The 14,734-nt window shown below is 42.9% G+C and overlaps 1 protein-coding gene across 3 annotated transcripts in view; it reads right to left on the reverse strand.

Annotated features, from left to right (window-relative positions):
• Positions 1–7,211: 7,211 nt before the first annotated feature.
• Positions 7,212–14,734, reverse strand: part of LOC119646229 (putative fatty acyl-CoA reductase CG5065) — a 47,733-nt gene continuing 40,210 nt past the window's right edge. For all 3 annotated transcript variants that reach the window (XM_038046619.1, XM_038046618.1, XM_038046617.1), the window contains 6 exons: positions 8,747–8,910; positions 8,593–8,683; positions 8,389–8,534; positions 7,785–8,330; positions 7,466–7,723; positions 7,212–7,339 (listed from right to left, as the gene is read on the reverse strand). In XM_038046619.1, the coding sequence (XP_037902547.1) occupies positions 7,243–7,339; positions 7,466–7,723; positions 7,785–8,330; positions 8,389–8,534; positions 8,593–8,683; positions 8,747–8,910 (1,302 nt within the window). In that variant the 3' untranslated portion in view covers positions 7,212–7,242. The remainder of the gene's footprint in view (positions 7,340–7,465; positions 7,724–7,784; positions 8,331–8,388; positions 8,535–8,592; positions 8,684–8,746; positions 8,911–14,734) is intronic.

Below are 14,734 nucleotides of genomic sequence, written 5' to 3' on the forward strand. Positions count from 1 at the left end.
GACATTGTTCTAATCTGTAGGGGCAAATATGAAGATACCCTATGTGATAGAATCCAAACTGGATTAAGGGTTACTAGTGCCTGGTGCAGGAAGGTGGGACTGCGGATCAACCCAACCAAAACCACCATAGTACCATTCACTAGGAGGCGTAAGCTGGATCACCTGAAAGCCATAACATTACATGATATGGAGGTGAAACGAAAAACAGAGGTCAAATATTTGGGAATCACGCTAGACCAAAAATTACTCTGGAAGACACATATCGGAAACACTTGTCGAAAAGCCACGAGGGCTCTGATGACTTGCAGATCCATAGCAGGAAAAAAATGGGTAGCCCGAAGATACTACTTTGGATATATACTGCAATAGTAAGACCAATGATTACCTATGGAGCGGTAATCTGAGCAGAAAGAACCCAACTCAGCACACAAGCCAGGGAATTACATAAGCTCCAAAGGCTGGCTTGCGTGTGTATCAGTGGGGCAATGAGGACAAGCCCAACGGCATCCCTGGAGGTCCTTCTGGGATTAACCCCTCTCCATCTGCACATACAGATGCAGGCAAGGAGATCAATATGCAGGATGGCCGGTAGTATGAGTGAGGCGAGGAGCTGCCTAAATCGAAGGAAGATTGATATCCTTTCTAGGCGGTATCCCGAATTACTGATACCGAGGGACAACATGACAACGAGGTTTCACTTCGATAAGAAGTTTGAAACACGTTGGAGTAACAAGGCAAACTGGGAGAGCGTGGCTGCGACATACGGCTTAAACCAGCAACAGCAAAGGAACTACAGGGGGCAGAACATAGCTATTCTCACCGATAGCCAAGCAGCAATCAAGGCACTTAGGTCCAACCAGGTGAAAGGGAATGCCTTGAGAGACTGAATACACTCGGCTCGTCCAACAAAGTCTGGATACTTTGGGTCCCAGGCCATGCTGGGTTGGAAGGCAATGAGGCAGCGGATGAACTAGCCAAGAAGGGAGCAGGGATGCCTTTACACGGGCCAGAACCCTTCTGTGGAATCGGAAACGGTTTCATGGCTATGAATCTAAGAAACGAAGAGAAACGGTTGAGGGAACTATATTGGACGGGCCTACCAGGAATGGAGCAGTCCAGGGTGCTTATTGGGGGATACGAACCAATGCGCACAAAGGATTGCTTAAACCTCACCAAAAAGAACCTCCGAATCATAGTGGGAATTCTCACTGGTCATTGCCGGCTGAACTATCACCTAAGGAAGCTAGGGATATCTACGGACACTGCCTGCAGGTTCTGTGAGGAGGAGGACGAAACCTTTATGCACGTCCGGCACTTGTGCAAAGTAGGTCGATACATCTGGGAGAACACTTAATACCAGATGCAAAGCTGAAACTTCTGGAAGTGGGGAACATACTAAAGTTCCTAACGGTTACAGGCCTGCTTGAGACACTATGATCAACAGGTACACTATAACCAGTAAAAGGGGCACAATAGTTCTTCAAGGACGCAGTGCGACTTTCCCTTAACAGAATAATAATAATAATCGTCGGCCAGAACGATACCAGCAACTTCGGCTCATACCGTAACACAAAAAATGACTGCCTACAATTCAGTGGTACACCGGCTCTGCATATACCCCTTAAACAAGGATGGCTTCCATGAAGAAAGGTTGTTCATACTTGATACAGCAATCAAGAATGGTTATACCGCCGAAAACTGATTAAGAAAAAGCAAAACCAGACATGGAAGAACCAACACTCAACATTCTTCGAACAAGAAAGCATTCTAGTCGATATAAAATCGGTTAGCATACCATTGTCCAAATACTTTTATAGAATAAAATCCTTCCTAGGTAAATACAATATAAAAGTGGTCGGCTTCAGCAGAAACGCAACACTTCAAAGACAATTAGGGAGCGAAAAGGACCCATTAACGGAGGAGGAAAAAAGTGGAATTTACAAAATCAGCTGCAATGTTTGCGAGATGGTCTACATTGGCCTAACAAAACGCCTCATCACGACTAGGTTCCAAGAACACTTAAAGGAAGTAGAGAAGGGAGAAAGACGAGGAATCAACACGGTGCGTTCATCGCACGAGACCAAATCTGGAGCTGGTACGATAAGTGAATAAGCCACACACCTTGGACGCATGGGAGAGCTTGGAAATATTGCGAAAGGATGCACCAAAATTGATGAACACAGATGGAGTAGCTTAAGTACTGAGGAAGAGAGTAAGTAGCTCCCGAAATACGTATTTACTAACTATTAAAATATATTCTAGTAGGAGAAAGCTACCTAGTTTTATTTTAATTTAGAAGAACTACAAACATCGGAATTATAACTATTTTTCACTATATCTTTCCAAAGCTACAATGACGAAGCCGGGTAGCTTGTGAACCTGTTAATTGCCTAAAATGAGGGTCTTCATATAAGGTTATGGAGAGAGCGGAGAGCAAAGACCAACTCTTTACAATGGGGTTCGATGATCTATCACTGGAGGCTATCAAAAGTACAAGTGTCGCATCAGATTCGGCAATGTTCCGGTGGATGTACACAAGCAGAAATTGAAGAAGAATACTTCTGAGGACACATTAGATGAAAAGCCTACCGAGATCTCCGAAGGAATGGTGGAGGTTATGAAAATAGAGAGGGAAAGACCGAGTAAAAAAGTGGACTTGGTGCCTGTTGAGGAGGCAAAGAGACGACCTACTCTTAGATTTCCTAAGATTCAAGGCGAGGTACAGGAAAGTGTCATTTCGAGGGTGGAGGACGATATCCGGATATTGGAGAGGAGCTCCATGTAATAACGGGGTTGGTAAGCAAAATACCGTTCTTGTTATTAACGCAACATAAGTATTTGATATTCTGTGTGCGTTCACTTCGGCTTTTGGCAAGTCGATACAGATCTCTTTCACCATCCCAAGTGTCCACTTTATCGCAAATATTTTTGTAATGGTCCGCTCGGGTGATAGCGACCGAGAAACTTATGGTAGAGGCGCTTCTTTTCACTGATCTTCATGTCAACATCGTCGAGACAAGTATCTCGCTTACCTGGCTTGGTGACCCCGAAGGTTGCAGAGGCCGCTTTGTGGATCTTGTCTTTCATTTGGTTAGGATGCCAACAAGCAGACACGTATTTGTTTCGTTCGAATTAACTTACTTACGTCATGCATTAAGAACCGTTGCCCATTTCTCGACAGAATCGGGGCCTGTCCTGCCGCGTCGACTGAGGTGGATGCCCTAGCATTTTTGCGAGGCTTATTACCCGATCCGATTATCTTGTTTCTAACGACATTGGATGCATTTTCTTGGTCGGCCTGTCGCGGGACCTGTCACCAAGAGAGATCAGGTAGGATTTAGTATAGTAGCATAACTCCAACTATACTTTATTTATCTTTTTCCCTGATCTCAGTATTTTATTTTTGCGTTACTGAGGATAGTACAAAGTACGTTGCCTCAAACCCTCCTCCTGGGACCAATATACTATGTTAATGCTCTCTAATTCGGCACACAATCTAACCTATCCTTACCACGCGCATGGTAGTCGGTTTAACTGCCAATAATTGCGGTACGTGCCCCCACACAGATCTCCTCCTTTTGCTTTTTGCGGGCCACCGTCGTCCATTACTTAAGTTTATGACTTGCCGATTCTTCCACTTTTGTCGATGTTGAGGCCGTAATCAAGGAACTTTCGCCGACTCAGCTTCCCCTGGTAAAGGAACTTTCTTCTTCTCTTTTATGTGTTCTCCCAGTGAAGGAAATCCTGTTCCAGTCCAGTGCTGCCTTTTACGTTTGTCTTTTTAACCAGTAGCATTAATGACGATTTTGGGACTATCCGCATTTTTTTCCAAGCCTAACGAGGAATCTCGACCGCTGAGCTCTTATGAAAAGGATCCGGTGTGGATCTCACTTCCACTACACTATTATTTCTTGTAGTATTAGATGCCACAGTAGCCAAGTTTTCCACTGCTAAGCCACGGCGGTCACTGTGTCTTGACAGCCTGGAGCCTAAATATAGAACGATGTATGGTTGGGCGTTCTTATATCTAACCGTTCTACCAAATTTCATGTTAATTGGTCTAATCGTTTCTGAGAAAAGTTCATGTGGTATACAGACAGACAGATAGACAATGAACCAATTTTAATAAAGCTTTGTTTTATATAAAAACTTTAAAAAGCTTTTCAAGGTCTTTTCATTCAATGAGAAAACTGGAGAGGAACTGTTAGAGAATCTGCATAACTATTACGGCCGTCAAGCCCATGGGAGAGGGTCAAAGGAATCATTTTTCACACGAGACAGAGACAGTTTACTGCTAATGTTTTTTTCTTTGCTGCTATCTGACAACGGTATATCTCCAAGCTTTCAATAAACCATATTTCATAATCATCACCAACGGCATAACAACCGGTATCCAGTCTAGGCCTGCCTCAATAAGGAACACCAGGCACCGAGGTCCACCAATTCGATATCCTTAAAAGCTGTCTGACGTCCTGACCTACGTTATCGCTCCATCTCAGGTAGGGTCTGTCTCGTCTTTTTTTTCTTCCATAGATATTGCCCCTATAGACTTTCCGGGCTGGATCATCCTCATCCATATGGATTTCATCGTCATAGCTGTGATTTTCGACCCTAGATAGGAGAAATTTTCAACGGTCTCAAAGTTGTAGTCTCCCATCTTCATTGTTTTCGTTTGAACAGTGGGATTCGATGTTGTTCGTTCTTTCCATTTTGGCGCTGATGTAGCCATCGTGAACTTCGTCTTGCCTTCATTAATTTGCAGCTCAAGATCTCGCGCCGATTACTGCCTGCTCGATCTGGATGAAGGCAGACTGCACATCTCGGGTTGTTCTTCCCATGATGTCAATACCGTCAGCGTATTTCAGTAGTAGGGTGGAGTTGAAGAGGATTATGCCTCTCCTTTCTCCAGGGTCAGGTTAAAGAGGACGCATGATAGGGTATCCCTTTGTCTTAGACCGTTGTTGATGTTGAATGGTCTCGAGAGTGATCCTGCTGCTTTTATTTGGCCTCGCACATTGGTCAGGGTTAGCCAAGTCAGTCTTATTAACTTCGTTGGGATACCAAATTCGCTCATGGCCGCGTACAATTTTACCCTGGCTATGCTCTCATAGGCGGCTTTAAAATCGATGAAAAGGTGGTACAACTGATGACCATATTTCAACAGTTTTTCCATCGCTTACCGCAGATAGAAAATCTGATCTGTTGCTGGAGTGAAGCCTCTTTTTTATGGGCCAATGATGTTCTGGGCATATGGGACTATCCGGTTTAGCAAGATAGCTGAGAATATCTTATAAATGGTACTCAGCAATGTGATATGTCTATAATTACTTCACTGCGTGATATCTCCCTTACTATGTATGCCCGTTGCCAGTCGTCAGGCATTGATTCATTCATCAGTTGATGAACTCTTGGTATAGTAGGTTGCCTCCATATTTAATCAATTCGGGTGTAATTCTATCGGCTCCTGGCGACTTATGGTTTTTAAGCCGGTAGATTGCACGGACTGGTTCTTCTAGGCTTAATGTTGGCAGCATTTGTCCGTCGTTTTCAGTTGGTGCAGTTGTTAAGCAGTTCATTCAAATACTGAACCCATCTGTCGGAAATCAGATTTTCCTCTTTGCCTTGGCAGAATGAATATCGAAGTGTATAAGGTTAGTAAAACTTCCGCGCCTGGTGCGGTTGCTCCCTGTACTTTTCCAGTTCAGACTTGTTGGTTCTACCAGGCCTCCTTTTCCGACGGAGTTCGTGATAAGTATCTGCGCGTGTTCGTGTTCTTTGAGAATGCAACATTACTCGGTATGCGTTCCGTTGCTAGCTCACATTCATCGTCAAACCAGCCGTTCTGACTTTTCTTGCGGCTGGGGCCAAGTATGTTTGTGGCTCTATTAATATTTATTTGTTGATGCTTCATCTCCAGGACATCTGTTAGCTGCGGTTATTGCGGCATCCAGTTCCCCCTTATAGGTGTTGCGGAGGGCTGTGTTGTGAATGCCTTCAGTATTTGCTCTAGCCTGATTGCCAGAGGAGATTATAGGTGGTGTCGTAATTCGCGCCCGGAGCACCATGCCAATGAGATAGTGATCTGACTCTATAGTGGCCCCTTATATGTTCTGACATTCATCAAGGCTGAGAGGTGACGGTGTTCGATCAACACGTGATCAATCCAACCAGGTACATCCAACAACCATTTCGTGCGATACTGTTAACTAAATAATCCGCAGTCCGTTATCATTGGTATCCCTATGTAAGATATGGGAGCTGACGTATCGCCTGAATACGGGTTCCGTCACTACTTGACTGTCGAAATCTTCCAGTATAATTTTAATATCATACTTGGGACAGGTTTCGAGGGCCCGCTCAACTGCCTCGTAGAAGGTATCCTTCTCCGACTTTGCAGTCTTCTCTGTAGGGGCGTGCCGTCTGCCGTCCATCGCATCTCTTGCAATGCTGTTACATCGGCCTTATATTGGGACAGGATATCGGTTAGCTGGTCAGCAGCATTCGGTCTGTACAGGGAGCGCATGTGCCATGAGAAAATGCGCAAATCGTTATTCCGTTGTCGTTGCCGGGTTTGTCGTTTTGAAATCCATCCTGTCCTAGGCTCCTTCCGTGGCTGCGCAACTTTGTTTTCCCGTGTAGGGTTTTCAGTCCTACCCAACCCCAAACCTGGAGGACCAGTTGGTACATTTTGTCCCGTTTTTAGGCGCGAGAGGCTCGCCTTCTTCCCTCCCCCTTTTGTAATTTTTCATGAAGAAAGAACTCCCAGCGATCACAACGTGGAGGTGGAGATAGGGTTTGGTAGTAGAGCTGTTGGTGTTGGTTTTATGCGCCATCGTGGGTATCGATCCACATTTCGTCCTGGGACCTATATTACCCTTTGACCACCAACGACAAATGATATTTGCATCGCGTTATCAGGATAGTTTGCCTAAGACAATATTATGCCGGCATACCCGCGGCCATGGTAATCAGAAGATGGAAGTAGCTGTGGATTCTAACAATTCCATTGCGTGTTATGCTATACCGTAAAAACAACTATCGCAGATAAGGAAGAGCTATGCAGCGCAGTGAAGGAGTGGAAGCTGTTTAGGTATTGTGGCGGGCTTAAAGTCCTATGTACAGAAAATCAAACACATAGTTAATAAATTTAAATAAAAACATGTATTTTCACGATAAATACAAAACAGCACCAAATTAAAATAACACACTCCTTTCCGAAATTTATTGCAAATTCTTTTGGCTTTAATTATTGAAGAACATCCTATACAAGAAACATCCTAAATAATAGAGAAGGATTCCAAGGAAGACTGTTTTAACTACTCTATCTACGCAGTACATGCTGAAAATAGGAAATATAGAGGTTAGAAGCCATATAAGGATGAAAAATAGGTATAAGGACTAAGCTTTATCATTACATTTTGAATTTTATTGAGAGCAAAAAGGAAGGAAGCTGATCTCTACTTACACTTTCATATGTTTCCTCGCTTGAGGGATGGTGTCGTCAGGTTCATTCAGGATGTAGCGCCGAGCGCACAGCGTACAAGCTTCGAAATATTCTACTAAATCTACATCAATTTTTTCAATGATATATTTGTGTCGCTCTGTGTCGTTCATCATCCTTCTCAGCTCCAAAACTGATGAGTTATCGAAGTCCCACTGGTTGTTAGCATAGTATTCGAACACTTCGAATCCTTTTTGAATACGTCGATGAACACGACATAGACTAGAAGAAAAAGGTAATTTTATTATCGAGTTTAACGGTTGGGTAGTTAATTGTAGCTTACACTGGAGGATATCTCAAACACCAAAGCAATGTGTCAATGAGCATCGCTGGTATCCAATGGTACAAGATGGTGCACACATAGTGGACGAATCGGTTGGATTTCATTGAGCCACCAGGATACCAAACAACTCCGTTTAGGGGCAGGCGATTTTCTATAACCCATCTACCTAGTTCGATAACCTCCTGCCAGGATACTTTTATTTCGTTCGAGCTCGTCAAATGCCGTACTCTTATGTCGAAGTTCTTCGTGGTGAGGAATTGCCAAGTGACGCAAAGCATGGCATTCACAGCAATATCGACGGGAAGGTAATCTCCATAGCCACTAGAATTACAGTACATTGTTCGAATTACACCCTTTCCAGCTCCAATCAGAAGTCCTGTGGGACCGTTGATGTTATCTGTCCAGCCTGGAAGAGGTGTCTTCCAGATAGGGATAACAATTGATGGTCTCAAGATCACTGATGGCAGACTATCAAAGGTTTCTACGACCAATGCTTCTGCCAAGGACTTTGTGTAGGCGTAGGTGTTTGGAATGTCGCCTAGTACTCTGTGGGAAGAAGCGGGTGGTTTATTATGCACACATTGAAATGAATGGTTCTCGGTACTTTTTCTGAATTGAAGCTACGACATCATCACTCATCCATTCCATTGCAGCTATAACCTTGTGAGGATCAGCTGGGGGAGCGTAGGGTTGCTCCACTAGATGTTTTATGTGTAAGTGACAGTAGGCTGTCGATACATACGTGAATAACTAGACCAAAGAAGAGGCAAATTATTAAACTATTCAATCGCTATGGTCTGTAACTTACCTCCAACCTCTTACATTCTTTGGCAAGTTGAAGAATGAGCTTCGTACCTCGAACGTTGAGAAAAACGGCTTTTTTCAACTCTTCGTCAAACCTAATTAGGGACAGAAGATAAGCTAAGAAATAAAATTTTGCTGAATCTGAAAATTAATATTACCGAATAGTTGCAGCACAATGGTAGATTACTGAAACGTTATCTCGAATAATTTGTTTGTCATCCTCAGACATGCCTAAATCTGGAATAGTTACATCTCCGCATAATGCTTCGCACACGTTCAATATCGATTCTGCGCCACGTTGCTTTTTGACTGTATCGAAAAGCTTGGGAAGAAAAAGTTCTTTATTTTAATATAATGGAACAAAAATGCCATCTGAACTAGGAATTTCACATTATTGGCCTGGGTCAGAGGAGAAAGTTATCCTTTTGTTTTAGTCTCTATTCTAGGCTAACGAAAGAGTTTGGAACCCGGCTAGTGGCAGGGTCATAGGAAAAAAACCTGGGCCCTAGATGAAAACTATCCGTTCTTTCTTGAAATTGACCAATCAATCTAATTTTGTTAGTTTCTTTATTTTGACCGCGGGAAGATCTTTTCGTCTTTAATCCCTTTTTCGAGAAGTTGTTTGACTTTCTTCCTGGGAACGCGACTGAGCACCGATTTATGTCATTTATCAATGTTGAACATATCCTAAGTCCTAAGCAGAGGGGTAATTGCTCCGGTCTCGAACTACAACATCATCTAAAATCGCCTTTGACAATCAGGTGAGAAGGAACACTCAAACCATTCACAACACAGTCCTCCGTAACACCTATAAGGGGGAAATGGATGCCGCAATATCCGTAGCTAACAGATATCCTTAGTCAATGATGTTCAAAACCACCTGAAGTTGATCATCATTGATATGGCCACAAACATACTTGGCCCCAACCAAAAGAAAAGTTAGAACGGCTGGTTTGACGATGATGAATGAATGAAACATACACAGCAATGTTGCTTTCTCAAAGAACACGGGCCTCTGTGCGTCCCCGTGCTCTTTGAGAACTATCACAAACTCCGCGGAATGGAGGACGAAGACTTATACACCTCGATGCTCATCCTGCCGACATAAAGAGGGTAATCTGATTTTTGTTGGGATAGCTGCCTGGTTAGGGCACAAGGCTGTTGTACGAAAAGTCGCGTTTCAAATCTCACTGGTGGCAGTGAATGAGTAAAATCAGGGTAATAATCTCGGGCGAACGTAATGCTGACCACATTGCTTCCTACAGTGAACTGTAGTGCACCGTTACGGTCTTGAACGAAGTGCTCTAAAACATTTCATTCAATGATTATTATTATTATTAATATGATTTTCGATGTAGTGGAGTGATATGTATTTTGATGAACTGCTCAACAACCAAAATATCGGCGAGTTGGAAGTCCCGCCAACTGACGACGACGGACAAATGCTGGCACCACCAAGCATAGAGGAAAAAGTCCACATTCCCACGCAACATCCTCTTTAAGTCCACCCAAGTACTGGCCTATGCTGACGATATTGACATCAAGGGAAGAACAACCCGAGATGTACAGTCTACCTTCATTCAGATCGAGCAGGCGGCGCGAAATCTTGGCCTGCACTTAATGAAGGCAAGAAGAAGTACATGGTGGCAAAAACCAAGGAACGAACAACATCAAGTCGCACTGATGAAACGAGAATAATAAAGATAGAGACCATAACTTTGAGACAGTTGAAAATTTCTCCCATCTAGGGTAGAAAATCACAACCGATAACAGCTACGACGATGAAATCTGGGCACGGTTGTTAGCAATCAACAGAGCCTATTTCAGTTTACAAAAACTGTTTCGTTCGAAACGTCTCACCATAGGGCCAAAGTTCTTACTGTACAAGACTATGATCTTACCAGTCCTTATGTATTCCTCGGATACCTGGGTTCTTAGCAAAAAAAAAAATGCGATCGCTTAGCCGCGTTCGAGAGAAGAATTCTCCGGAGAATTTTTGGTCCCCTACATGGCGATGGACGATACCATGACTGTCAGGTTGTGGATAAAAGCTAGGTCAACAGGCTGCGGTGCGCGGGTCACTTAATCCGTATGGATGAGGATGATCCAGCCCGGAAAGTCTATAAAGGCAAAGGCATCTATGGTAGAAAAAGAAGACGAGACCGACCTTACCTGGGATGGGGCGATGGCATAGGTCAGGACGCCAGACAGCTTTTAGGGATACCGAAGGACAAAACCCGGGTGTCTGGAGTTCCTTGCTAAGCAGGCCTAGACCGAATACCGGTTATTATGCCGTTGATGATGATGAAAACGATGCTTTGTATGTAAAGGCACACATAGGCCACATGTTCCCACCACATTTGCGAGTAAATTGGGTGTGACAGACCGACGGACGGAATCGATTTTAATAAGGTTTTGTTTCACATAAAACTTTAAAAATTAAAAGTAAAGTAGAAAAAATTATTTCCGGAAGGCATTATAGGAAGCTCCGAACGAAATTTCTCCTTATGTGATTCAATATACGTCTATTGTAATGCATTGTTGGCTTACATTAAAATTTGATTGGTGTTTAATTAGAATCGGTTCATTTTTCTTGAACCCCCCCCCCCCCCAAATTTTTTTTGTTCCGCTCGGTTAAATTCGTTTTCTTTGTCTTTCTTGGGTTATGGAAATAAATTATATAGAAATAAATATTTTCGTCTTTTCATTTTATCGTCTCATACGTGTTTAGATGCGGGTTCTTGAAACTTCCTCTCTCCTAAAACAATTTTTCGCAGTGTACCAACAATATTGGCAATGGCATCACGCTACATACATGAGCATGACACAAAATGAAAAAAGAGCAGAGGTGAAATTCTTTTCTTTTTGCTTGAACTGAGGTACTATTTAGTACCTTTTGTCGCATTTTTTAATACCATAATTTTTCCGCTTCCAAAAACACTGAATACTCTACCCAGGAGAGTCATTTTAGAGAAACTTATACCTTTATAATAGCTCAAAGTTTCACGTGTTGCACCGAAGTAAAATCTCCAAAGAAGTTGAAGTTCAAAGTGAAGGTTGTATCTTGTCACCGACATTCTTTCTTCCCATTTCTGGTTTCTCGTTTTTACACTCCTTTGGCTGGAGGACATACAGGGTTCCAACGGAGTATGCCGTCTTTCCTCAAACACTTTTATTATGATGATGACATATGCTTGCTTTTTTATCAAGTCATGAACCTTGGCAAAATTGTTTTGGAATTGGAAAAGGAGGCAAACGGAGTCGAACTGAAGACAAACACCAACAAAACCAAGGTTCTTTGTCGGACGGATTATTGCACTCTTCCTACTTGCATTAATAGGTAGAACATAGAGGGCGTCGGACAATCTGTATACCTGGGTAGGCAGTTAATTTGATGTTGACCGACTCATTAACAACACTAAATTCGTTTCCGCTATTTTGTCCGAAATTTGAGAATCTAGTTATCTCAATAGCAACATCAAGTTGAGACTACACCAAGGGGATGTTTTCCCTGCACTATATGGGAGTAGTATACAGAAAGTGACGGTCACTGCTATTCAAATGCTTCAAGCTTTCATCGATTGGTATCTGCGTCGTGTCATTGGGGTATTCTGGCCTAAGGCAATAGGTAATGAAGAACTTGGTCAAGGGGACGGGCCACATAACCGTTGACGTTTCGGTCAGAAAGCGGAAGTAGCAACAGACACACATCAAGGAAGGACAACAACCATGGAACTTACTATCACGGGATAGCCGACGAGTGGGTTACCCTGGATGTTCTCCAAATGCCCGAAAATGGAACTTGGCCCAAACTCTGGGCAAGGTAACGATCATGTATATAATTTAGTGATAGCAAAGAATGTTTTCACCAAAATTGCAACACCGTAGCTTCTTGGTGTTGAATCGCCATCAGTTGCTATTGAAACTTAGCTGACTGGACGAAGCGTTTTGCGAATGTCAGGGAACTCATACATGAAGAGTTTGACAGACAGGCTTGCTAAGGGTGTTACTTCAAAATGGCGGAACCGGATCCAGCGTTTGGCATCAGGCTATCCATAGCATTTTGATTGTCCTTTAAGAAGTGGGATATGTGGTGCGCCATTTTGATGCCAAAAACTCCTAAGACAATGATTGCTGCGGTAAGAATAAGGGGACAGAGTCCAGTTGGCTCAGGCCTTCAGAGGCAGCACGTAGCATTTACGAAAGAGAGGAGCTCTCCCACCCTGCAGCTGTAGATTTCCATGAGGCCCTCAAAAAATGGTTTACATCGTGTCCGCAGCCTGGCTCTAGCTAGAGCTGAGTAGTCGCAAAGGAAGTGCTTGAGTGTTTCTTCCCCTTCTCCGCGGCTTCGTTAATGCGAATTGTAGGGTAAGCCGAGTCTAGTGGCATGGTACCCTATAAGCTAGGGCCTCGTGTAGACCGCTGTAATCTTGTATGTATTCGCACGCGTGTGACACAAGAGCTCCTTGATTTGACGCAGATGGTGAGCCTTCGCCATCTAGAGTTCTGCCGGATACAGACTGTGCCTGTCGAAGGATTGCCAAGAGTAGAGTCCCGCCTGGCCAGTCCGTTAGTGTGTTCATTCTCCCCTATATTCCTATAACTGGGAACCCAGAGAAAGGTGACCACGAACGTGTCGCCCATACTAATCGGCGCATTTCGGTACTGCCCGTTGAGTACAACGTCTTAATAACCGCTTGGTTGTCGGTCAGAATGGGTATGTTACGCTTGGGGGTCAGATCATGCCTGAGCCATCGACAGGCTTCCAGTATCTCCAGTACTTCCGCTTTGAATACACTGATGAATCCTGGGAGACCATAGGACTCGGATACATTGTGTGTACCCATGGATTTTAACGGATTACTGTTAATCTGAGTGAAATTATGTGGTGTTTCCAACGATTAATTAATTCAAGTAATAAAAACTTGTTGTTTCTTTTTCGTTGGTGCGGATATCGGTATTTGCAAGAATAAATATCCACACCAACGAAAAAGAAACAACAAGTTTCTATTACTTCAATGGATTACTGTTTCTTAAACTATCTCATGGAAAACATTGGAGTGGTAATCTCGAATATATGTAGCCAATATGAGGGAGAGGACCAGACCGTCCTGCAATTCGAATGCAGCTCCCCAGTCTGCTCAGGCTTCAAACCAAAATGCCTTGGTCACTCTCTGCATCTGAAGGATGTTCTCCGATTCACAAAAGCCTCCGATCACTATAAGGCGGGAGGCAGTTGAGTAGGCAACTTTAGGGGATACTTCAATAGGCGTAACAAAAGACATGAATACTGTGCGAGGGTATCTTGTTAGTTGTAAGGTGAGCAACCATTACAGAACCCTGTTAAGGAAACTACTTTCAACGACGTACCTAAGTGCAGGTGGATTAAATGTTAATTTCCGTCAATTTTACAACTGTGAAGTGTAGTCTACTTTCTGGATTCACAAAAGTAATGCCTTGGAAGTCTCTGAGGGCAAGTCAAGCAGTAAATTAGAAAAAATGTTTTTCGGGGGGTCATCCTGTGTGTCGGATCCGCGAAATCGAATTTTTTTTATATATATAGTGTAGAATATATGGACAAAGAAATTTTTTTGACATTCGGAGTTGTTCGGAAATTATAGTGTTAAACACGTGATAAGTCGCATGTCAAATTTATGTCGATCGCCGTAATAAAGCTCGTATTTATTGGTCCGACCGACGTTAGAATGACTTCGCTAAATGGACAAGAATTGAAGCCAAGGCAATACCTGTGTTTCTTGAAAAAACCTAAGGTTTATTGACTAAGTATAGTAGAGTAATGGTCAGTTAAGGTTTTATGGCTAAAAATCACATTTTACGTTTTAAATGCGTTTTTCTCGAAACTGCATATTGAAAATCGGCTGCCATCCTAGTTCAAAATCCATCCAACGAATTTCTTTGAAATTTTCCCAAATTGTTCAGAACATATTTCTACGGTCCTCAAACTAGGATGATTGCAATTGATTCAGTAGTTTTTTTTTATTCATTGCAGAGGCCGTGAAAAAACACCAAAATTCACAAAAAAAGTTTAACAAGGCACCAAAAATTTAGCTTTTAATATTTTTTAATAATCCTAGTTCGCGGACTGTAGTTAAGTCTGTACGTTAAAATGCCGTTTACTTTTTTTC

Source organism: Hermetia illucens, chromosome 1, assembly GCF_905115235.1.
Source record: "Hermetia illucens chromosome 1, iHerIll2.2.curated.20191125, whole genome shotgun sequence".
NCBI lineage: Eukaryota > Metazoa > Arthropoda > Insecta > Diptera > Stratiomyidae > Hermetia > Hermetia illucens.